At 52.0% G+C, this 25,984-nt stretch overlaps 1 protein-coding gene across 6 annotated transcripts in view; it reads right to left on the bottom strand.

The window, feature by feature from the left end:
• FARS2 (phenylalanyl-tRNA synthetase 2, mitochondrial) overlaps window positions 1-25,984 on the bottom strand; it is a 312,626-nt gene that overhangs the window by 103,520 nt on the left and 183,122 nt on the right. For all 6 annotated transcript variants that reach the window (XM_070456993.1, XM_070456990.1, XM_070456989.1 and 3 more), the window contains one exon: window positions 24,415-24,566. In XM_070456993.1, coding sequence (XP_070313094.1) covers window positions 24,415-24,566 — 152 coding nt within the window. The remainder of the gene's footprint in view (window positions 1-24,414; window positions 24,567-25,984) is intronic.

Raw genomic sequence — 25,984 nt, 5'->3', positions numbered from 1 at the left:
TCTCAAAAGATGCAGGCATCAGTTCTTCAACCGATTCATCAATATATACACCTTGACATTAAGCTTCCCTGGCGGCTCAGCTGCTAAAGAATCCACCTGCAATTCAGAAGACTCAGGTTTGACCCCTGGGTTGGGAAGGTCCCCTGGAGAAGGACGTGGCAACCCACTCTAGTATTCTTGGAGAATACGGTTCATAGGGCCGCAAAGAGTTGGTCACAACTGAAGCAACTGAGATGTACGTGGATATACACAGATGCATGCCTAGATTGACTAATTAGCAGGCCTTCCTTCTCTGAAGCAAGAAGAGACAAAAATACAATGCATGTTCAATAAGTGGCATATGGCCTGCTTTATAAATATACATGTTTAGTCTCTCTCCTGCACACACGCAAACCCAAACTCTGCCTCTCAGGGTGGTGGCCTCTTGCTCTAGTTTGAGGGGCCCCAACAGAACCCGTCAGGACTTCTGGGACCACCATCTCCTTACAGACTGGGGGAAGCTTGTCTGTTCCCACCTGATCCATCAGGAAGCACCCTGGACACTAGATCCTCACATGCAGCTAGGTGCTTTTCAGGCCCTTCCCACCAAAGTCGGAGGTTCCTCTAACCGTGCAAGCTACACCCTGGGGCCGGCCACCACTGCCCCAGTCCGGCTGCCCCACGAGGCCCAGAGGCGTTAAATAAGCACAGATCAGAAGCCTCTGTCCACAGTGTCCCCCACTGTACTCTTCTTCGCTGGACACCAGTGACAGACAATGAAAGGGCTGATGGGTGGCTGGACGACTTTGAGGAAAGCAATCTGTCAACATGGTCACATGGTGACTTTCGTACATGAGGGGAGCCTTGAAAGAAAAAGGAAAACTAACACTTACTGAATTCCTAGGAAGAGGGAACTATTTTATAACAGTCTTGCAGGTCTTCCTTTCTGAAATCTAGTTGTTATTTTTATCTGCACATATTTGAAGAGCCAAATAATTCTGCAGGCTTGTTGTGAAAGGCAGCGGCCCCCAGCTCACTGCTCCGGTGGGCTCCTGGAGTCTCCAGCTCTCATGCTTGATCAGCTCCCAAATTCACATTGCTGATGTGTCCCCCACCCCCCGCCCCATTCACCTGGTCCTTGATTAATTTATGCCCCCCCAAAACCCCAAACTCTTTACTGTTACTGTCAGAACATCCTGAGAGGTAAACGAGGCTGATGCTTGTGTTCAAGCTGCCACCTGTAATCAAAACTCTATTAACCTTATTTCTTAGGAAAGGTGACTGACGCACCAGGAGAGGGTGAGTCATGTGTTGAAGTTCACGGACCCAGTTAGAAAAGGAATGAGAACCTGACATCAGGTCTGCCTGACCCTGAGGCCCGGGCCTCTCCAGGAGAGCTCGCCATATCCCCCGAGGGGCACGGGGCCCCCATAATTAACAGCTGTCCCCTGACGTCGGCAGCAGCATACAAAAACCACCGGCCCGGGGAGATCCAGGCGAGTCTCCATGACTGCTGTCACCGCTGCCCATAGCACGCCTGGTCCTGAAAGCCCCTCACGGACGCCCCCGAATCCCACCCACTGACCGGGCTCTGCCCTGTGCCCTCGGTTTGCAGGGGCTGCTAATGGGGAAGGGAATGGTTCCAATGGTGGGGGCGGGGGGACTTGCCTAGTAGTAAGGATGCTGACCGTAACCTCTTCCAGCAATCAAGACTTCCGGGAATTCAAAAAAACGCCTTCTCAGAAAATGCCTGAGAAGACATTTAAATTTTTTTTTTTTTTAACCAAACCAAAAAGGCAGGAGAGGGACACTTTTGGGTCTCATCACCGATGGTCATTACTGACCAACCCCAGACCCTGTGTGATGACCGTGTTCTGCGGGTCGCAAGCAGGTCAAGCTTGCTATGAGTGGCTATGAGCACAGGCTCTAGGGTCACACAGCCTGGTGTTCAAATCTCAGCTCTGTCACTTCTTATTCGTGTGGACTTTGGGCAAGTTATGCAAGTTCTCCAAGTTTGGCTTTCTCATCCATAACACGGTATTAGCAACCGTCATGCATACACTTTCCCGAGATGCTGCTGGTTTAAATGAGACAGTGTATGTTACACGTTAATTATAACATCTAGCAGTGCACAGTTCATACATACTAGCTCATATTTTATTTTTCCTGCTATTACCATGTTCAAGAAATGTTTATGCACAAGAAAAAAATGTAACTGGGCATGATGACAATGTGAATTGGTCTTACCGTGGTGATCATTCAAATGATCATTCGAATCATTGTCGTGTTACACCTGAGACTAACATAATGTTATATGCCAATTGTACCTCAATTAAAAAAACATTTATGCCACAAATTCACTGACGACTTATCAAAGCATCAACTACGTTTAGAGAGTAGAGCTACACTTAAGAAAAAAAGAATTTATCTGGCTGCATCGGGTCTCAGTTGCAGCCCTCGGGCTCTTTAGCTGCAGCATGCGAGATCAAACCCAGGCCCTCTGCATTGGGAACATGGAGTCTCAGCCATTGGATGGCCAGGGAAGTCCCGAGGGTTGTGTTAGACTTTTCGGAGGATACAAGAATGAGCAAAACTCAGCTCTATCTTTAAATGGTCTGTGGGCAGGTGCCAGGTGGGGTGAACAGCGCAGGTATCCTGTATGGCGTTAGCTAGGAACGGAGCCAGGGAGCCGGCAGGCACAGCTCGAGCCCCGCAGGGAGCCTCAGGTCCCCGGAGGCTGGCCTTCGTGTTCCTAGGCCGTTTCCAACCACTCAGATATCCCGCACGATGTGTACCGGCAACAGAAACTTCGGTTATGTAAGAGCATGAGATGATGCAAGCCACTTGAAGGATACCGGAGATAAATGATCTATTTATATTTTTATGCTGAAGACATAAATAGGGGAAAAAAAAAAACACAGCACCCAAAGAAACGTTCCTTAAAATAGATAGAGAGCATGGCTGAGAGATGAATGCACAGAACACAGATGCTAACTACATACCTTTCCACATCAGCCAGAACTCCGCAGGACTCGTTAATTCAAGGAGACTTACCGAGCACCACCGCAACGACAGAAATTGACCCTCTGACAAATTGGGACACGGTGCACTCTGGTGGTTTTTTAAGACATTTTGTAATAAGGCCGTTGAGATGGAATAATGAGGTGCTCCGAAATCCCAGCCCCGACTATAAACCCACAGACATCATGAATCGATGGCACAGCGTTATTTTATGCAGCACGTATCTTCTCAGCAGGGATGGGCTGGCGCCCACGGAGTGCCAGGGGCCGTGTGGCCCACGGATGGAGCAGGGCAGGACCAAGACCTCATCCCTAAAGTAACACCTCAGCGTTAGTTGGGACACTAAACATGCTAATGAAGAATATGTCCATATAACGACAAAAAAAAATGCCATCAAGAAAATTTTAAACGGTAGTAGACCTGAAGGACACACCTCAAATAGAGGCAGGTAAACTGAAAACCCCAAAATCTAACCTAAAAGGATTTGAATTCTTTGAGGGGCAGAGAGACAGAAAAAAGACGTGGTGGGGAAGGGTGAAGTCAAAGATTAAGAAAGAAAGTATCAGAAGTAGGCTCGGGAGGTCTGGCCCTCATAAAGCAGGGACCCCCGCTGGCAACCCCGACCCCTGCTCCCACACTGCAGCCTGCGAATGACCCCCTGACTGGGAGGGAAGGCAGGGCCTGACGCAGAACCTCCCTGCCAAGAGGAGACTCCCCAGACAGCTGTGATCCGAACCCAGGCTGTCTGGCTCCCCATTTCAAGCTCTTAACCATCAGCTCACGAGCTAACTGCAGGAGTGGTGAAAAGGTGGGGGCGGGGGACCCCGGCGGTCTGTTTGGGTCACACGTGGCTGTCTGGATGCGAGGGAGCACCATCCTTGGTGATTCCGTGGAGGCTGGAGCGCACACTGGGTTCTACCCGCCACCTCCCCACCTGCCCCTCCCACGGGGGAACGTCAGACGTCAGCCTAAGCCCACGTCGGTTCTCTTGGATTCATGTGTCCTATCTCAGTACAGGCACCAGCTTCTCTCACGTTCTGAACGAAGGAGGCAGTGACCTGGGTGAGTGGGACAGAATGTGACACATTTCCCACGGTGAAACAGAAATCAGAGGTGGTCAATCAAGTGCTGAAAGGTCTGACCCTAGTCAGCATGCGTGCGGGCCAGGCTGGTGAACGGACGCACGCTCTGTCTTTCCTACCTATGACAATTCCATTTTATTTTGAGGGTTATGTTAAATTTCAAATATTCCTTCTCGTCTTCCTGGCTTACTCTGAACCAAGGCAAGTCAACTAATATACTTTGATGACACGCTAAGCAGCGAGCACTCTGCTAAGGGTACAAAGATGAAGTGTTGGTCGCTCGGTTGTGTCCGACTCTTTGCGACCCCATGGATGGTAGCCCACCAGGTTCCTCTGTCCAGGGGATTCTCCCGGCAAGAATACTGAAGTGGGTTGCCATTCTCTTCTTTCCAGGGGATCTTCCCAACCCAACCCACGGATCACACCCAGGTCTCCTGCATTGCAGACAGATTCTTTACTGTCTGAGCCGCCATGGGTGAAGCAGCAGCCCTTGGTCCCGGCCAGCAAGGAGGAAAGAAGAGGCGGGGCCAGAGTCCTGCTTGGCGCGGGTTGAGGGTGAAGACCCTCCTGGGTGAAAGGGCAGCTCGCTGTACCCTTCCTACTGTGGGCGAACACAGCAAACCAAACCAAACCAAAGCACACCAGGGTCCGTGTCTTTGCTGTGCGGTGCCCACCTCTCAAACCCGCCAGCACTGACCACAAGCAGAGGACACGTGGAAGCTCCCTCGCCTCTCCCGAGGCGTCTCTGCTGAACGTGTTTACCAGGGGCCGGGAACACCGCACCGAGCTTAGTAAACAGATTCCTAATCCAACGCCTCCCAGGTATTCTTCTTAAAAGACTTCTTCTTTCCTAGAGCAGAGGCGCCCTGGAAAGACTGGAGTGGGGAGACAGAAGACCCCACCTCCACGTCAGAGCCAGGGAGTGGATTCTCAGGGTTCGGGGACGCCAGCCGCATCCATCCCTAACCTAAGTCTCCTTGCAATGCTGTAGCCTCCATATGAAGGGCGGCAGGGTATCGTTCTGAGGACAGCGAGAGGCCATGGGAGTAAGAGTGACATTAAAAGTCAGAATCAAGGGCATCAAGCAACTCCGAGAAAACCTTCCCGTTCTTACCCCGTGTCTCTCTGCCACTGCTCCACACGAGAACTCCCCCTCATCTCAATCCACCAAACCACGAGGCTTCCACGTGAAACCCCGGGTGGACCTGAGAACAGGACAGCCTCCTTGCACCAACCTATTCCCGACCCTCCATCCGCTGGTGCGTAAAAAACATGCAAAGATGCCTCAGGCTTTGAATGAAGTGTGAATAGATCAAAGACCACAGGGCACTCAAAATGCGAGCCCAGAAGAGGCTCTTTGTGGCACTGTGTGGTTTGTTAATCCTACAGCCGATGGTAACGTATGAGGCCAGGCAATTAATTCCATTATTTCACATGTGCTGATTTTTCAAAGCATCAGATCAATTCTATGCAGCCCCCTGTGCCAGACGCACATTTGCCGAGACAAAGGGCCGATCTGACGGGACCAAATCCCCCGGGGTCTCAGGGCCCCTCAGACTTGAAAGCCCCCGCGCTCGCCAGCTTCCCTTCTGCTGCAGGTTCACAGCCATGGAGGAGACATCAGAGTATACGGTGAAGCAGGAAAAGGACCGCCTGGCCCTGAACAAAAGGCGCGTCTGCCGTCCGGCCGGGCCCTGGTCCCGCGGGGATGGACCGGCAATGTGGGCTGGAGCCGGGGGCCGTGTGGGGACCCTGGGCAGAGTTTGGTCCCCCCCCCCCCCCCCGCCTCCTCCCCTGGGGCTTCCTAAAGGCTTCACATGCTCCTCCTCCAAGGTGTTATCCAAATCAACCCACAGCTCAGGTTCCTTTGCTTGTGGCTCTAATTGAATAAACCTAACATATCAACAGATGCACTGGCCCAGAGCCTTGGCCAGATTCCCCCTTGGACGTTAACAGCCCATTCTGGCTGTTTCAGCTGAGCCTGCGAGCAGGGAGGGGCACCCCTGGCAGCCGCCGTCTACATATGTATAGTATGCAAATATATGTGGTACAGAGGGCAGGCCCCATCTACATATGTATCGCATGTATATATATATATGTGGTATAGAGGGCAGCCCCCACCTACATATGTATAGTATGTATATATATATGTGGTATAGAGGGCAGCCCCCAGTCTACATATGTATAGTATGTATATATATATGTGGTATAGAGGGCAGCCCCCGTCTACATATGTATAGTATGTATATATATATATATATATGGGTGGTATAGAGGGCAGCCCCCACCTACATATGTATAGTATGTATATAAATATATATATGTAGTATAGAGGGCAGCCCCCATCTACATATGTATAGTATGTATATATATATATATATATATATATATATATATATATGGGTGGTATAGAGGGCAGCCCCCACCTACATATGTATAGTATGTATATATGGGTGGTATAGAGGGCAGCCCCCGTCTACATATGTATGGCATGTATATATATATGTGTGGTATAGAGGGCAGCCCCCATCTACATATGTATAGTATGTATATATATATATATATAGGGTATAGAGGGAAGCCCCCCGTCCACTTATGTACAATATGTATATATATGTGGTATAGAGGGCAGCCCCCCATTCTACACCAGAGGCAGAATGACTGCCCTCCACCATTTCAGTGGCTGTTAATATTTACTCATGGGTGAAAGGTCTGCAGGAGAATCTGAGAACTGAAGCGTCTTCGAAGGCGGGGAAGGTACCTCAGCTAAGTCGGTTTTTAATGCAAGGATGTTCAGAAAGGGGCTGTTCTGTGCCTAAACACACACTGCTCCAGAATCCTAAGAGCTGAGTCAGCGGAGAGTCTGTTGGGTCTGTTTTCATTAAGATGACCTAAGTTTGCAGCTATTCCCATTGGTAAACATGTTCAGGGAACCAGTCACTAAAATAAACCTGCCATTCATTTGAGTTTCTTTCAGTCGCTTTGCAGAGGGTAAAAATTTTTTAACCTACTGGGAGTAAGAATGCAGGTCATCACGTGAGCAAGCCATTGACACTGGGTTTAAAACTGGAAGATCAGACCCTGGCACCTCCAAGCTCCTCCTTGGGGAGGACGCCACCTGGAGAGGGTGCCTCCAAGGGAATCACGTGGCTGAACAGCCAGGACCACAGGGGCCAGCCTGCCGACATCCTGCCAGCCATCTGAGGGCCGAGCCAAAGCGCACGGCCGGCCCCTCAGGGGAGGGAAGGGGCAGCCACAGGGGGCTCTGCTGTGACCACAGGGCCGAGGGCTCCGGTCTCGCTGACCAACGGGGACAAGCTTCTCTTCCCGGGCACTGCCCCATGGTCCGACTCTCACCATAAACAAGGTTTTTGCTTCTCCCCATGCGTGTGTTTTCATTATACTTTCCTCACATATTCTAAGTTATTTTTTTATTTGGACCATTTTTTTAGTCTTTATTGAATTTGTTACAATACTGCCTCTGTTCTATGGGTTTTTTGCTTTTTGGCCATGAGGCAGGTAGGATCTCAGCTTCCCAACTAGGGCTCGAAACCGCACCCTGTGGACCGGAAGGGCGACGTCCTAACCATCGGACCACAGGGAAGCCCCTCATCACATCTTCTCGGGAACCATCCCCATCCAGCAAGCACTGGGGGTCACTGACCTCTCGCCTGCACAGACCCCACATGGTTCTCGCCTTCGCAGTGACCCCACCACCTGCCAATCTTCGCCACTTCTTGCTACACTTTCCTTTCACAGGCAGAATCATTCCCAGTCTTTGACTTCCCTTCCCAGGCCCCTGGGTCCCTTCTTGGACTAATGAAGCCCAGGTTCAACTACCGTGTGGGCTAGAGAGTCTGCACCTAGTAGTCCGTGCTGAAAACTGACCCCTGGTCACCAGGACATGGAGCAAGAAGGGGTTTAGCAGCCAACATGCCTGTCTGCTGCCAGGACAAACGCTTTCACTGGAGTCAGCCGGTCACCCTGCCTTAGTGTGGCAGGGTGCCCTGCAGTCGTCGCCAACACTGCCCCAAAGAGCAGGCATGTGTTCACTGGTGGGGGGGGGACAGGGAGTGAATGGAGGTCAACATCCCTACCCAGGGCACGAGCTTATGAAACAGCCCTCTGCCTGGGCATTTCAGTGCCTGGGTGAGATTTTCCCTTCTTACCTTCCTCTTCTGCCCCTCTGATCTCACATCCTGCTTCTAATCGGCACTCAGAGGGAACACATGTAAGGTAATTACTCCTGAGCGCGGTGTGGAAGCGCTCATTGATTAGAAATCATTTTCAGAGGCAACGCTGTAACACAAGAGTTTTGATCAAAGCTGGATTATTACTTCGGTTCTTTGTCTCACCCACGTATACTTGCTCCCTCCTCCTGGAAGAAAATTTGTGTGTGCATGATGGTGGATCATAAGGGAGCTGAGAGTTATTTTTAGAGTGGAGCTATTTGTTTTGTTCATTAGTCTAAAATAAATATTTCTCTAAAAAGCCACTCATCAAGCCTTTTCCCCCCAAAACCCATGTTCTGAGCTCATAACGGCATTGCCTTCAGCACCATCTCCCTGGGAGGAAGTCAAGCTCAGATTGAGATGCTCTGTGCTGCAGGGCGAGACCCAAGCAGGGTCAGAGTGAACGCGCCTGTCCAGGCTGCTGAGAGTGACTGTCAGGAGGATGCAGAGAGCCCTCTGAAGACTTGACTGGGCTGTGGGGGGCTCGGGGTACCCAATGCGTTTACCCACGGGCCCATCTTCCTGTGCTGGCCACTTCAATGACGAGCACCTGCACGGTCCAGTGCCTTCAGGAACTGGCTTCTTTTAAGTTGTTCACAACTGTGCAAATTTACTCTCTTATCTTGCTCTGGAGGGCAGGCCTCCAAGGTCGGTGACAGAAGCTGGAGGAAGGTGCAAAGGAGGAAGTGTTTTTTTTTTTTTTTTGACATTTAAAAAATCCTCTTCCGTTCTTCCTGGGGTGCTAGGTTAGATTCTACACTCAGAGGCAAAGGCAGGATATATCATAAATCAACTCTCAGTGACTGCTTAACATGGGGAAGGAATGACTTCAGATATTCCAAAAGGCTTTTAAAGTGAAAATACTTCATTCAGAATAGGAGTTTTATCTTGGAGTAAACCATCCTTAGCCATTACTCCGATTAATCAGAAAGCTTAAACAATGGACAAGTGATTTTTTAAAAAGTCATATGAGGGATTTATGTGATTCAGAATCATATTATACATGGATTGTCCTGGATCAATTACAGCTCAAGCTTTAGCCTATATTGTTCTTCATTTACAGTTCTCCATACAGGTGTCTAAAGTATGTATTTTATATATATGTATGTTCTAACCCGGGCTTCCCTGGTGGCTCAGATGGTGAAGAATCTGGCTGCAAAGCAAGAGACCCGGGTTCAATCCCTGGGTCAGGAAGATCCCCTAGAGGAGGGCATGGCAACTCCCTCCAGTGTTCTTGCCTGGAGAATCACATGGACAGAGGAGACTAGCGGGGTACAACCATGAGGTCCCAAACAGTTGGAAATGGCTGAACTGACTTAGCATGCACTCTTCATGGTGGGGAGGGGGAGAGATGGCCAACACCCAGATTTGATTTGGTTTTTCTGCAAGATATGAAGCGATGTGAGAGCTGCTATGTCTCCTTTAAGTCCTGCCATGACCACGCAACAGCTGTGTGGTCAGGCCAGTGACTTAAAACTCTCCAAGCCTCAACCCTCCCACTGTACCAGCATATAAAACGGTAGATCATACAGAACAGGTACTCAATAACCCCTGCATCTGCATGCACGGGCACGCGCACCTACACACACACACACACACACACACACACACACACTCTCACTCTAATTAAATTGCCCATGTAAGATTACAGGAAGAACAGACTTGAAAGACACACAGTCATGAAAAAGCTCAATGTTATCTTGGGGATATAACCTTTAAAAACTCAGTCCAAGAGTGAAGCGGCCAGCAGTAAAATGGAGCATGACTTTTTAAAAAAATAAAAGGATTATTCAGAAACCCACCAGATGATTTGAGAGTCGATTACAGACAAGTTACCTGAGGGAAGGACGTGACCCTCGGCAGTCTGCTCGGAACGAGGGGAAGAAGCCAAGTAAGGCTTCAGAGACCCCTGCTGTAGCCAGACACCCAGCCCGCAGCAGCAGACAGGCAGCTGCAGACAGCAGTGAAATCCACAAGTCCACAGACACCTTCTCACGGCCCTACACCTCACGGGCACTGTTCTCACTGACCCATCTGAAAATAAAGAACCAGACATCCAGTAGAGAAGAGAGGAAGGTAGGTCTGATACCCAATTTACAACATAATGTGGCCTTTCCCAGGCACCCTAGAGCTTCCTACAGGCATCTGTGCAAATGGTTGGATGAACTCCGAGCCAGTTCACTCTACCCAAACAAGAAGAACCAACCTACTCTGCATTCCTGAAAATCCCCAAAGATACTCTGAATACACCTGATGGGATTCCCAGGTGAGAAAAAACCTTCATGAGTGCTCTAAATGCAGAGTACAAACATTATAACATTTCATATGCAAATTCCAATAATGACTGAGAACAATACAAGCGTGTGTGCAATAGGAAAACATACCCAGAACAGGACAGGAGACACACAGACAGAGAGCCAGCCCCTGGGAACATGTCCACAGCCACACCGAAGGCTGAAGGACACGTGTTAAAATTAAAAATTCAATCATTCTGCTTTTGTAAAAAAAAAAGCTAGATGTGTTTCTATGAACTTCCTTTCAATTTTAGACTTTTATGGTGCTGCTTTTAAGGTAGATTTATGACACCAGGTTTGTAGATGACAAACCAGTGGCTTGTCCAGATAAGAGAGAAGGCAGGCGAGAACGCAGGTGAGAATAATGACGTACACTCCCTGGGGAGACGTAGTGAGGAAGCGAGGTTTCATCCCGCGGTGCACGGCTCCACAGGCAGCCTCACCGCTGCACGTACTGCCCAGGGGGGACCCCCCCGCATCCCCAGTGCCCTCGGGCCCCTGCATGAGTCGCCCATTCATGCCACAGGGATTTTTATAAATTGGTAGAACAATAGACGTCTAAAATAGACATCTAATGGTTGATGTGCTCTGGAGACTACTTTATCATGAAATAGATTTTAAAACACCAATAGAGGATGGCAGAATCGTGCCACCTCCTAAAAATGACCGGTTTCTCTTGTTTCATGAACACTGACAGCAACGATCTTTCAGTCAACGACACCACCAGATCGGCTGAGCGCTGAATTCCAAATCAGAAAACTAAGTGTTGGAATGAAGACTCTACAGGGTCCACTTTTGGACTGAATCTCAGCTGAGTAACACAGATGCTGGGCCTGTCCACAATGGAAATCTCATCAGATACTGCCTTACAAACAGATGCACTGGGTGCAAGGTCCGGCATTTCTTCCCATTTCCTCTATCAAAAAACATCACACTGCCTACATCTTAGAGCGTTTATTGTGCTCAGAAAAAAAAAAGTATACTGCAATTTCTTCTTATGGTGTTAAAATAATTCCTTCTCAGATCTCAAAGCCCATCACATGTTTTTTTCCTTCATAATATTCTCAACTTTCTTTCCTGGTCTTCCAATCCAAAACAAGTAGACCTTTGAAAGCAGCTTTGTTGTTCATTTTCATTAAGCAATTAGGTGTCTCTGACGAGCATGAGTCTAACTACACACACAACACAACACACACACTTTTCAACGGGAAGCTGTGCCATTCTTGGTGTGTAGACAGTGCTTCCTTTCAATTCCAGTGAGTTTCTCCCAGAAGAAAACCCAGCACTAGGATTTCGCCCCCACCGCCAACAGTAGTTAACGCTGTAAACGTTCGTGCCGGCCCCTGCAAGGGCCCACGTGCTGCTCCATGAGGCCCGCCGGCCCCTGCGACGCACGGGCCACTCCTCCCGGGACGCGGCAAGAAATGAGACGGAGTGAGACACAGCCACATCATGCAGCCTCTGCAGGCCGACCGGGCTCCAGGAACCCTGAGCAGTCTCAGGAGCACCAGGGACACCCGTGAGGAGGGCCGACCGGGCTCCAGGAACCCTGAGCAGTCTCAGGAGCACCAGGGACACCCGTGAGGAGGGCCGACCGGGCTCCAGGAACCCTGAGCAGTCTCAGGAGCACCAGGGACACCCGTGAGGAGGGCCGACCGGGCTCCAGGAACCCTGAGCAGTCTCAGGAGCACCAGGGACACCCGTGAGGAGGGCCGACCGGGCTCCAGGAACCCTGAGCAGTCTCAGGAGCACCAGGGACACCCGTGAGGAGGGCCGACCGGGCTCCAGGAACCCTGAGCAGTCTCAGGAGCACCAGGGACACCCGTGAGGGCGCCCCGCCCCTCACATCCGCTGGGGACTGTTCAAACCTGCTTTTCCACCAAACACTCCCACGTGATACTTAACAGGAACAGTTGCCTTCTCTTCACTGGGGGACGGGTGGAGGGGCTGATTTTAAAAACACAATGCAAAGGCCCAACTGATAAACAAATATAAAAGTTTAAAATTATTAATACCACTCCTTTCAAACTTGAGTGTTCAAGTTTACTGATGATAAAGAAGCAAAACCTCCTTCTAACTACAATTATTAGTCGCTCAAGGCAGCATATCAACAGATCATAATAGGTATTTTTCAGTTGCTTATGAGAGTGTCAGCATGACTGAATGTAATTTTAATTAAACAAATCTGCCGTTATGAGTACAATAACTGCCTTGTCATTTTTACATTATGGCATGAGCTAAAAGGAAAAAAAAAACCCTTGTATTGCAATAAGCAGAAAACCTATTTAGTTAGTAAAAGTATTGTTAAAAATAGTAAAACAGCATGATTACAATATATCAATGTGTAAACTGGGTCCTGTGTTACAGAGTCGGACTTCACCCTGCACCTGGTCCAGCCACTGGGCAAGCAGAGTGGTCTGCAGGGGGACATCCAGGCAGGAAGGGGGGCTCCATGCCAGCTGTGGGGCGTGAAGGAGGGGTCCCCACCACCCCTGGGGGACCCCGCTGAAACCTTGAAGACACGTCTGTTTCCTGAGGAACACTTCCTCTGCTTCGAAGGTTGGAGGGACCGTGAATTCTGGTTTCCTACTAACTATTAGGATTTTTCCATCTTGAATATCTGTATTGATCTCCTTTACTTAAACAATGCCAAGAATAGCTTCTGTTCAGACTAGGCTTCTCGAGGGCTTGGTCTGTTTAATACTGCCAGCTATATTCCTGCGGCAGACATGAGATGACATGATTTGGGATTCATATTTAAACAGATTTTCTTGCCGGAGGAATCCTGAAAGGGAGAGGTTCAACATCTAGGTATCCATTGATTGAATCTAGGTCAAAAAAAAATCACATCCTAAATATAACGGAGTCTTCTCCGCTTTCCGTGTATGTCCCTCCCACTTCTGTCCTCCTGTCCGCTCACTGTGGGGCGGCTGTTTCAGGTTTGGGAGGTGAGTGGCGGTGTGCGGCTGACTTCTAGAACCCTGTCCCCCAAGCGGACTTGCCGCCATCCGGAGGGGGCCACCCCCACAGAGGTGAGCAGACGCTGCTGCACAGACGCACCCGGAAGGACATGAGGCCTTAAGGAGTGTTTCCTTCCGGTGCCATTTCAAGAAACGCTGATCAAAGTATCATTTAAATTCTAAATCCTGCTCTTATGCTTAGGTCCTAGTTTTCAGGCCATACCTTTTCCTGAGCTGAATATACTGACTGCAGCCCTTTAAATGAACCTGGGGAGGCTTGCGTTCGGGGGACCCCCTGGCGCCGGGTGGAGGGTTGCTAACCACCATGTACGCACAGCCTCTGCTTTCGGAGCGCCTGGAGCAGGTCCTCCAGCAGCCTCACTCGATCCTTAACTGAACCAAGCAGGGCAGGAAGACAAATGTGGGGTGACGGGCAACGGAAACTTCCTGCAGCACTGCTTCAGAGGGAACGGCCAGACACACAGCTACAGAGGGCAGGGCCGGGCCGGGGAGCGGACCCAAGCACAGCCCCTGGTTCTCTGCAGTCCGTCCACCCGCAGCGTGTCCACATCACGCATCCTCTCACCGCCAACGCTTGTGGAATAAATCTAAGTGAAGGCACGGGGCGGGGGGTGGGAACGGTGAAGAAAGGGGATGGTCCAAAAGCTTCTCTGAACCGCCTTTCCCACAGCCCCTCACGAGGCCCTGGCGCCGCCTCCTGGACCCCGGGGCGGCTCTTTGCAGCGGCCCCTCCTGTGGTTCCCCCACCACCATCCCTCCGAACCCCGCGCTCCCTCTCCGCACCCCCAAGGTCTTCCCCGGGGCTCTCGCCTCGTCCTAGTCCCACAGGATTAGCGTGGGTCCTAAACCTGGCCTCCCTCCGGGGGCTCTCCCATCAGCCTGGCTGTGTGTCCCCCCTCAGCCCAAGAGGTGCACAGTAATCAAATCGCCTCCTCCAAAGGCCGCTCCCCCCCCCCCCCCCCCCCGGCCGGTCGGCCTCTGTCCTCCCAGTCCCAGGGCCCAGGGGCTGCGTTTCCTCCCTACCCCCGTGGTCCCTCCCTGGGGCTCGCCTTTCCTGTAGAGTCAGACCCTGAACATCTCCCCCATCAGCCAGCTTCTTCCTACAAGGATTCCCCCGCCCTCCGCCCCTCAGCCAGGACTCATCTCTTCTCACCCAGACTGTGCACAGACGCTTCTACTGGGTTGGCCAAAACTTTAATTTGGTTTTTCCCACAAGATGGCACACGAACGCCTGAATGAACTTTCTGGCCAACCCAATACATCTTTCTCCTATGACCAACCTCACCCCTGGCCAACACGGTGGCCACAAGCAAGATGGAAAATCCTTCATAAACTGCGAACCACTGAACGAGCTCAGGGACTTCCCACATGCTGGGCGAGAAAGTCCAGGCCTTTACAAGGAAGTTCAGGGCCTTTGAGACAGGCCGCACCCCCCAGCACAGTCCCTCCCCCAGCCCCGTGCGCCCTGCATGCGGGCTTCTGGGCTTCCGGGAAAGGGGGCCAAGGCTTCCGGGGAAGGGGGCCTGGGCCCACTTCTCCTGTCACCCTGGGCAGGACGGTGCGGGGCATCACGGTTTGGGAGCGCCACTTTCAGGAGGTGGGAAGCTTCTCCACCTTCCCTGAGCAGACGCTTTTCTCTTCATGTCACCTTCCTTCATAGACGTTCCTCGTTCCTCTTGTTACAGCAAACAGACATACACATGAACCCGCCCTAATCTGACTCCTCGAATTTCTCTCCTGCCTTGTGATCACTCCTCTTCCAATTAGAAGAGGGGTTTCCTAGGTAACCGTGGATAATCTGCATACTTCTAACACCCCCCATCAGCTTCCTGATCCTGGGAGCTCAGAGTTTCAAAATATATTTTATACAGGATATGACCAACCTTCTTCACGAAACTGTTCCCCCCTCCCCCTTCTTTCCTTCCTTTTCTCTATCTGAACATTTGGTCCAAACTACACTATTTTTAAACCAGTGGTTCACTCACATCCCACCTTATTGCAACCTAATTCTTGTTTCTATATAGCAATCCACACCCCACGTTTCTCTCCTGTAAGGAAAGAAACCACTGTAACTGAGAGGTAAGGTTCTGGTCATTTAACCAGAAAATGTTACCAACTGGGGTGTGTTTTTGGTCTACGTGGAAAGGGGTGTCAGTTATATCCTGAAAAGTAACGTAGAGATTTTCTTTCTTTTTCTTTATGGTGAATCAATTTCATCAAAATTTCTTAATTGAGTACTTTGTTCTAAATGCCAAAGTGAGTAGAAAGTTCAAGACCTAGCGCTTGACACTGATTTACAGTGCAAGAATGGAAAAATGTATAAATATAAGGTGATGGAGCAGTTGCTAAAACAGAAGAATGTGCTAGAAATGCTTCTTCTGCTGTAACCATAGAATTTCAAAACTTGCACACTGGTTGCATTACCAGACAGATGATGCAGGAGAAATTACCGTATTTAATGAACTCTAGGATAAGAGATGGATTTCCCCTGTGGCTCTGATGGTAAAGAATCCACCTGCCATGTGGGAGACCTGGGTTCAATCCCTGGGTTGGGAAGATCCCCTGGAGGAGGGCAGGGCAACCCACTCTAGTGTTCTTGCCTGGAGAATGCCATGGACGGAGGAGCCTGGTGGGTTACAGTTCACGGGGTCGCAAAGAATCAGACATGACTGAGCGACTACGCATAGCACAAGGTAAGAGATTATTCCGGTAAACCTTCGTGTACACATCTGGACCACAGCTGTCATCGCCGGTACAGATATTTCACCTGCCTAATTTCCAAGACTAGCTTCCTTCCTCATCTTACTATTGCCACTTCCTTTCGGGAGCAGGAGAGGACTGAGAACAGTGGCCACATCTCTCAAACACAGACTTCAAGCACTTCTGTGAAGTGTTCTTTCTCCTCTGAGAAATACTACACATGTGACAGCCTACAAAACAGTTCCGGAAGGTGACTGGCATTCTGTGGATTTTGTCCTCATCTCTGAATTGTGCACGCATGGAAAAGACGTCCGTGCAAACGAGACTTAGGACCGACCCAGAATCCCCGGCCCTTGTTTGCTGTTACCTGAAGGGGAAAGACCAGGGCAGGACATGGGGAGGGCCTCTGCGCAGCCGGTGGGCAGACTGGGCTCAGACAGAGGTGACAAGCATGATGACACCAGTGGGGCGGGGGGGCCAGCTGTGCACAAGCCCGGACACACAGAGCACCACGGGGCTCCACAGCTCGACGGCAAGCCGGCCGGGGCTGCACAGGACTGCCCACGCCCAGCCAGGAGCCGCGAGGATGGATGGTGGTCACACCACGTCCAGTGGGGTGAGCTGGTTTGCGAACACGCATGAGACACCCTCTGGGGCTTCCAGAACACCCCGAGGGGGCTCTCCTGGAGACAGAGATGCGTGTGAGCAGGTGGGTGGACAGCATGGGGACGGCGGGAACGGAAGCCCCTTTGCGTGCATCCCCAGCATCTGAGTCACAAGAGGCCGGGTGACGGGGACGCCCTGGCTAGCAACGCGCTGCCTTGGGGCGTCCTTGTCTCCTTCACGGGACTCTCAGGACATTCTACCTTGCTTTCTTCTCACTAGACCCCGATCAAATTCCCTCAATGATAACACCCTCTCTGACTTCAAACTACACCTGAACAAGTGATCACAGTGACGCTATGGACTACTAAAACAAAGCGAAACAAAGAGACGGAAGCTCCCACAAACACCAGCTGCGCCCCCTGGGTTTTCTAATCCCACTGTTCCCCATGTCCCCCTGCCCCTCACGTCTCAGATTCTGCCCCGTTCTGGACTCAGAACCAGACTCCACCTATGAGAGGGGGACCTGCAGGAGCCCTGGGCCAGCAGGGCCCAGCAGAACACGCAGACAGTCCTGGGAGGACTCTGCCCCAACATCTGGGGCTCCCACCCCAGGAGCGGCCTCCATGCTCCCCCGGGCCAGCCTGAGCTCGGCTCTCCTCCACACTTGGCTGGAGGGCTGTCCCAAAGCCCGGCTCCTCCGTGACTGCTGGTCTGCCCTGCTGCACGCCTCCACCTGCTCCTGACTGCCGGGCCCGCTACCAACACCCCTAAAGGCAGACGCCCCGATGGCGGGACCAGTGGGCCCACCTGTGCACATCACCAGTCCTTCCCCCTGGAGGGGCCCCTCCTCCCATAGGTGGTTGCCCCCTGCCTTCTCTGGTGCATCCTCATGTCTGCTGCTGGAGCCTCAGATTGACCAAGCTGAGGAAAGCAAGTCTCCAGGAGACCCTGGAGTCAGCTGCCTGGAACTGCCCTGGCCGGCAGGTCCCGGCCCAGCCCACGGTGAACTGGGGCCCAGAGGCCCTGGGGACACAAGAGGCGAGCTAGGTGAGGCCCAGGTCGGTGGGGCATCTCTGCTGCTCGGAGATCTGAAGCTTTGACGACTGACTCAAACAGGTCTCACCTGTGTATCGCGGAGACTTCCTTACAAATACAGACCCATCCTTAGAGACTCAGCTCCCAACTCTCTAGTGAGGATAAGGGCGTGGTGATGCTCCCTACAATTCTGAGGCTGCATTTGGATTCATGCGCCTCGTGGTCGCCAGGACAACATCACCAACTCTGAGGACCACAGCACACAGGGCCCGAGTCTCCATGGGGTGTGAAAAGTGAGGTGACAGGGGGACTGGTGGTGGGAGGGTGGGGGAGGGCCGACTCCCACTGTGGCCCCTGGGCATTTATCTGGGTGGCAGCCATTAGAAAGTCAAGGCTACGGCTTTCCAGTAGTCATGTGTGTATGTGAGAGCTGGATTATAAAGAAAGCTGAGCGTCGAAGAATTGATGCTTTTGAACTGTGGTGTTAGAGAAGACTCTTGAGAGCCCCTTGGACTGCAAGGAGATCCAACCAGTCCATCCTGGAGGAGATCAGTCCTGGGTGTTCATTGGAAGGACTGATGCTGAAGCTAAAACTCCAATACTTTGGCCACATGATGCAAAGAACTGACTCATCTGAAAAGACCCTGATGCTGGGAAAGATTGAGGGCAGGAGAAGAAGGGGACGACAGAGGATGAGATGGTTGGATGGCATCACTGACTCAACAGACATGAGTTTGAGTAAACTCTGGGAGTTGGTGATGGACAGGGAGGCCTGGCGTGCTACAGTCCATGGGGTCGCAAAGACTGAACTGAACAGTGGAAAGAAGTGACCTTGTGAACTGAGATAACTTTAAAGACCTAAATGATAAAAAGGCTTTCTCTTAACTGCCCCCCAAGATGAGAGGGGAGTTCTGCTCCTCATTCCACCCCTGCGAGCACGACAGAGACCTCCTGTCCCCACACACGCTGCCCTGGGTGCATGTCTTACCTGGCGTCCCTCTGATCGCTACTGTGGGGGTGGGACCGGGCACCACGAAGGGGTGTGAGGCACCCTTGCCTGCGTCTTGGAAAGAAGGTGTTCGCTCTCCACACTTACAAAAAGGTGCACAAGGTGCTGAGCACAGACACTGCTGGAGAACTCCCTGAAAAGTGCCAACTGCGAGTCCAGAGGAGAGAGGGGTTTCCTGGCTAGTGCCCACAGAGGTGCGGGGTGACGTGGCAGGCAGCTGGGGATGGGCTGGCCCCGCCTGCCGGCGTCCAGCAGGCACTCGGGTCCCTCCCTGCTCTATGCACGGCTGCTCCTCTGGGGTCAGGTCAGCCTGCAGGTGAGCCCCAAGAATCCTCCTGCCAGCGGTGAGGTCCTGGGGGACGCGGCGGAAGGGGAGGGGTGCGGGGGCTGAAGTAGTTGTGAACTGTAGTGTCCCGCTGGGGGCCAGCTGGGCTGCCCTGTGATGGCGAGAGAACACACCTCTCCCGCGCTGCTTCAGAAAGAAGGTGTGGGGACGGAGCGGAGGCATGGGATCGGGGAGAAGAAATACCAGGCTAAAAATAGTTTTCTTAGAACTGCTTTCCGGGCTGTCCGAGCCACACCAATAGACATTCTTACACTCATGCCACCAGGCTTGCAATAAAAATGAGGGAAGGGCGAGCAGCCAGTGGAGTTCTAAGGCCGTCTCCTTGGCACTGCGCGCAGACTATTTCAAGAGGACATGTCTTCTGACGCGCTCTCCCAAGATTAGCTGAAGCGGGCTTCTCACTGCGAGCCCATGTTTAAGTTCTGGTAACTGCGCTTACTCAGCTCTGTCTCTAGAAATGAGACCAGAGATGTCAGCCACCCGCTGCCACTGCCCGCAGCATCGCCTCAGCATACAGCCCAGAGACCAGTCCTGTGAATGACGGAACCCTGCCTGCCAGCATCCACGCTGCTGGACGAAGTATTTGTTTTTTTTGTTTGTTTGTTTCTGATTAAAAATTTACTCCTCAAGTTGCGGGAAGACCAGGCACCATTTCAGAATGACACGCTGAAGCCTCATTCTCTTCTCTCTAGAATCACAGCTTCATCATCTAGACCGATCACCAAACCCGAGCGGACTCACTGTACTGAGGCCATCCTCTGTCTTACAGGAACAAGATGGGTTGACTATGGAAGTTACTGGTTGATACTCGACCACCTAGCGATTATTTTAGAACGCGGAGATTTTCAAAGCATGTCACACAGACGGGCTCATCTTGTGTTTGCAGCAACCACTGAAAGACGGTATCCAAGCTCCCAAGTGGGCAGAGGAAGGAGACTGCGGCCCGGCGGCCCGGGACCAGGTATTATAACGCAGAGACGTGGGAATCAGGGCGCCCAACTCCCAGCTCTTTGCACTAGACCACACGGCCTCGCCTTCCAATGCCATAAATCACCTCCGGTCATGGAATAAAAGCCCCTCTGGGGAGGGAGGGAGGGTGGGTAGGCACCCACCAGCCACGAGGCAGCAAGCCCCCTTCCACCCCTGAGAACACTGAGGGCGGGTGGAGGGAGGCCCAGGGCCCTGGGCCCCCGCGGAGCCTGCATCAATCAGGGGGCTGGCAGCTGAAGGCTAGAATGCGCCCGAGCCAGCGGCCAGGGGCAAGCAGGGAGTCCTGCAGGTGGAGGCGGCTGGGAGGCTGGGGAGGAAGACGGGAGGAGGAGGGGAGGGGAGGGGAGGAGAGGGAGGAGGACGGGAGGAGGAGGGGAGGGGAGGACTGAGAGGAGGGGAGGACTGGGAGGAGGAGGGGAGGGGAGGACTGAGAGGAGGATGGGAGGAGGAGGGGAGGGGAGGACTGGGAGGAGGGGAGGACTGGGAGGAGGAGGGGAGGGGAGGACTGAGAGGATGACGGGAGGACTGAGAGGACGGGAGGACTGGGAGGAGGGGAGGACTGGGAGGAGGATGGGAGGAGGAGGGGAGGGGAGGACTGGGAGGAGGACGGGAGGGGAGGGGAGGGGAGGGGAGGAGAGGGAGGAGGACGGGAGGAGGAGGGGAGGGGAGGACTGAGAGGAGGGGAGGACTGGGAGGAGGAGGGGAGGGGAGGACTGAGAGGAGGACGGGAGGAGGAGGGGAGGGGAGGACTGAGAGGAGGGGAGGACTGGGAGGAGGAGGGGAGGGGAGGACTGAGAGGAGGACGGGAGGAGGAGGGGAGGGGAGGACTGAGAGGAGGGGAGGACTGGGAGGAGGAGGGGAGGGGAGGACTGAGAGGAGGATGGGAGGAGGAGGGGAGGGGAGGACTGAGAGGAGGGGAGGACTGGGAGGAGGAGGGGAGGGGAGGACTGAGAGGAGGAGGGGAGGACTGAGAGGACGGGAGGACTGGGAGGAGGGGAGGACTGGGAGGAGGAGGGGAGGAGGAGGGGAGGACTGGGAGGAGGAGGGGAGGACTGAGAGGAGGAGGGGAGGGGAGGACTGAGAGGAGGATGGGAGGAGGAGGGGAGGGGAGGACTGAGAGGAGGGGAGGACTGGGAGGAGGAGGGGAGGGGAGGACTGAGAGGATGACGGGAGGACTGAGAGGACGGGAGGACTGGGAGGAGGGGAGGACTGGGAGGAGGATGGGAGGAGGAGGGGAGGGGAGGACTGGGAGGAGGACGGGAGGGGAGGGGAGGACTGGGAGGAGGAGGGGAGGACTGAGAGGAGGATGGGAGGAGGAGGGGAGGGGAGGGGAGGACTGAGAGGAGGACGGGAGAAGGAGGGGAGGGGAGGACGGGAGGAGGACGGGAGGGGAGGGGAGGGGAGGACGGGAGGAGGAGGGGAGGACTGGGAAGAGGAGGGGAGGGGAGGACTGGGAGGAAGACGGGAGGAGGAGGAGAGGGGAGGACTGGGAGGAGGGGGGAAGGAGGAGGAGGAGGGGAGGACGGGAGGGGACGGGAGGGGAGGGGAGGACTGGGAGGAGGACTGGGAGGAGGGGAGGACGGGAGGAGGAGGGGAGGACTGGGAAGAGGAGGGGAGGGGAGGACTGGGAGGAAGACGGGAGGAGGAGGGGAGGGGAGGACTGGGAGGAGGGAAGGAGGAGGGGAGGATGGGAGGGGAGGGGAGGGGAGGACTGGGAGGAGGACGGGAGGGGAGGACTGGGAGGAGGATGGGAGGAGGAGGGGAGGGGAGGAGGGGAGGGGACGGGAGGAGGACGGGAGGGGGGGAGGGGAGGACAGGAGGAGGACGGGAGGAGGAGGGGAGGGGAGGACTGGGAGGAGGAGGGGAGGGGAGGACGGGAGGAGGAGGGGAGGGGAAGATGGGAGGAGGAGGGGAGGGGAGGACTGGGAGGAGGACGGGAGGAGGACGGGAGGGGAGGACGGGAGGGGAGGACGGGAGGAGGACGGGAGGAGGAGGGGAGGGGAGGACGGGAGGAGGACGGGAGGAGGAGGGGAGGGGAGGACGGGAGGAGGACGGGAGGGGAGGGGAGGGGAGGACGGGAGGAGGACGGGAGGAGGATGGGAGGAGGAGGAGGAGGAGGAGGAGGGGAGGACGGGAGGAGGACGGGAGGGGAAGGGAGGGGAGGACTGCGAGGAGGACGGGAGGCCCCCGTCCCAGTTTCCGAAACTGCGCAGTGAGCCCCTCTGCTGACGATGCTCTTGCCTGGAAGTGGGGGGTGGGCGGTTTGCAGCGGCCCCCCGACTAGACCAGCTATAGGTTCTGGAACCAACGACGGCTCGTCCACAGCCTGCTCAGACCCCAGGAAGCAGCCTGGTGTGCAGGGCTCCGCCCAGCACGGGGGTGACGGGTTGCTCAGTGGGCCTGCCTCCCCCAGCACTGGTGCTGGTATCAGAGAGGACGGGCTGGGAAAGCCTTGGGCTGGGGCAGCGAGGAGCGGAGACGCGAATGTGTGCTTAACTGAGGGAAGCGCTGAGATGCAGAGGGTCTCTGGCCTCAGACCTGCTTTGGTCTGAGCAGCCTTCAGCCCTGACTCAGGCGTACCCTAAATAAATCCCTTTGTCCTGAGGAGGGAGTCACCATGAGGGGCTCTGTCCTGACGACAAAGCAGCCTAACAGCCCAGAGTTGCTTTCACAGAAGCTGAAGCTTTCCACCAAAGGGCGCTGACTTGCAACAATCGGGACTGGGGAGGCGTGTCACTCACAAGATACCAAAGGAGCCCCCGGCTCAGCCCTCAACCTCGTGCAAAGAGCTGGTCCCGGAAATCCAACTCATTCAAATATGAGGGGCTAAGAGCAATTGCACGCACATTGCTGATGCACTAACTAAAATACAGGGAAGGAAAAAATAGGGAAACGGCAGAAAAACTTACTGACGGGAATCAGAGAAAAATGCTGCCGTTGGGTCACATGAAATTTCTGGCCAAGTATTTTGCAGTGAATTTTAAAAATCTAATGAAGCAATTTATCTAAGAAGGAAAAATCACAAAGCAAAAATGACTCTGGGAAGAGACAGGAAGAAAACAGGGAGAACTGAAATATGAGCTTGAAGAACTCAGAAAAGGAGGGTGTGGGACAGAATAACTGAATCAGAATGTGGGCAAGAAGAGACCACAGAAGACGGGGGTGGGGGAGAAGGTAACGGTGGGGGGAGCACCCAAGACCAAGTGGAGAGAGAGATTTTTTCAAACATCAGAGGGAGAAACAGTAGCCTGAGGCAGCGACACAGGAGGGCTGGAGAGCACGGGTGGATCCCTGAGTGAGGGGTCAGGAGAGATCCTTGTTGATATGATTCAAGAAAACTTTCCTGAGACCCAGGAGGCAGCACACCTTGATCAGAGAGAGACAAGGGTTCACAGAGTAGTGAGAGCAGCTCACACCCGAGAGGGATCCTGACACGGTTATGAAGCTTTAAAGACAAAGAATTCTTTAGGAAGAAAAGGAAGAAAGGTCAAGACTGGCCTCGGATTTCCTTATATCGACTTCAACTTGAGAAGACAACTGAGCAACATTTATGAGACCCTGCTTCCTGCAAAAATGGGTGAAGCCAAGGCCCTTCTGTCCAACCAGGCCACCAGTGAAGTACCGCATACGCGGAGACACAGCGCCGAGCATGCAGGGGCTCAGGGCACTGCCTCCCCCAGTCCTGGAGCAGACTTATAGATGCGCGCTGGGCTCCCAGGCGTGGCACGGGTCTTGGCGTGTGGTACGTGCTTAAGAAACCTTCAGAGAGACGAACAAAACAGCTTTCCCGCCACAAACTGCTCTTTCAGCTTCATTTCCTCGGTGCCCGGAATGTGAGAGGATAAGAAATGGCTTCCCAAAACACCACCAGAAAACTCCAAGATCTTAAAACCCTTCTGTTTCATATCCTTTGTTTACTAAGGCAGGGAAGAGGAAAAGCGCATCTTAGAAAGATCTTCAGAAAGTACTGATGCAGAAGAGCTTTCTGACATGCGGAAGGTTCACTGTGAATTCAGATCACACTTGTCTCTTACACACTACATTGCAGCAAAACTCCATCACATACTCCCACATGCCATTTGCCAGAGAGAAACAAAAATGGATGAGCCAGAGAGGGTTTTCATTTTTTTTTTACTTACTTTGGATGCTCAAACTTGTCTATAAGATCAACTTTTTCCACCAGGTCTCCTCCAATTGTTCGGACTAAGTCATAGAAATCATTCTCCGTGTAATTCTCGCGAGGTAGCCAGAAGGAGATGTCGTTGATCACAGCAGGGTATTTGCTGAGAGGCTAATGAAACGAGAGAACAAAAGACAGACTGATTTGTAAGTTGGATGTCAATGTTTGAGTGTTTTCAGGGCAGGTTTCACTTGGGCTAGTTAGAAAATGCTGGCAAGACATTGCTTCAGCACTTGAATGTTCAGGAACAAAACGAACTTAAAAGATAAGTCAATATCCGAAATTAGCAAATTCCATTAGGAATATTGCAGATCCTTATCACATTCATGTGTTGTAACATTACCATATATTTTATTTATATTGCCATTAATGTTCAATTTAGTATAAAGTAATTTGAATACATCATACATCAGGTTTTTTTCCATTTGAAAACTAGAGGAGAAAAGTTCACATTTAATTAACAAGCAATTCATTAACTTCCTGTGATAGTTTGAGGAAGCCATTTTAATAGAGAAATAAGTAAGGGCCTGTCAGAATTGATATTTCAATTAGTAATGTCATTATTTGTTAGTATTTCTAATTATTAAGGGAATATTTCTAATTGTTAATTATATAGGGAGTTATTTTTCAAAGTATGCTTCTAAGGATGTGATAGACACAAATGGAGTCATTCCTCCATTTTATCCCACTCTTTTCCCAGTTTATCAGGGGTCACTAACTAGTTCATAATATTGGATACATATTTAAAATTAGGTATTTTTAGAAATTACCAAATTTGTTTACACAGCTTAAACACGTACATCACAAATATATATCTATATATTACTCATATATATACACACATATGCATAGATAGTCATGATGGAGGTCTGTAAGTTACTGCCACAATAAAAAATGTCCCCTTAAATGCTTCATTATATATCTATGAAATCTATACAACTAAGGAAATATCTACTAAAGCTATAAATTTGTTAGAAGTTTATAAATTGATTTACACTAAGCCTGATATCACTATAAACCCCCTGATGAACCACTGATTAGAAAAAGTATAAAACTTTTTAAACAGAAAAACCTCTGAAGAACCAAGTACTCAAAAATAAATGATCTCAACTTGTAATATCAATAAAGCTGTCAAACAAAAGCATTGGTTCAGAACACACATTTCAAACGAACATAATAAAGCTACCATCCAGGTGCTCCTGACAAAGTACCACTGCTCCTGAAAAAATCTTGTTTTTTTCAGAGCTGAGATGCTGTGATTTTAAACAATCTGCAGGTTAAGATAACAATGCGAGATGAAGGGAGGTGGCTGGTTACACAGTGCTTTTCCTTTGGATGGTACCCTTTTGCCACTTTTAAGGAACATGGAAATTTAGGGGAACTAGTTAAGAGGCAGGGGATGCCAGGAGTAAGCATGAAATCTCTTCCACGACAGACACGGGAGGAGGTACTGATTTCAGGAGTCCAAGAACAACAGTCAACGTGACAACAGCCAGAATATAAGACACTACAAAATACAGGGTTTCTAT

Source organism: Odocoileus virginianus, chromosome 27, assembly GCF_023699985.2.
Source record: "Odocoileus virginianus isolate 20LAN1187 ecotype Illinois chromosome 27, Ovbor_1.2, whole genome shotgun sequence".
NCBI lineage: Eukaryota > Metazoa > Chordata > Mammalia > Artiodactyla > Cervidae > Odocoileus > Odocoileus virginianus.
This window is presented reverse-complemented; position numbering and strand designations above follow the sequence as displayed.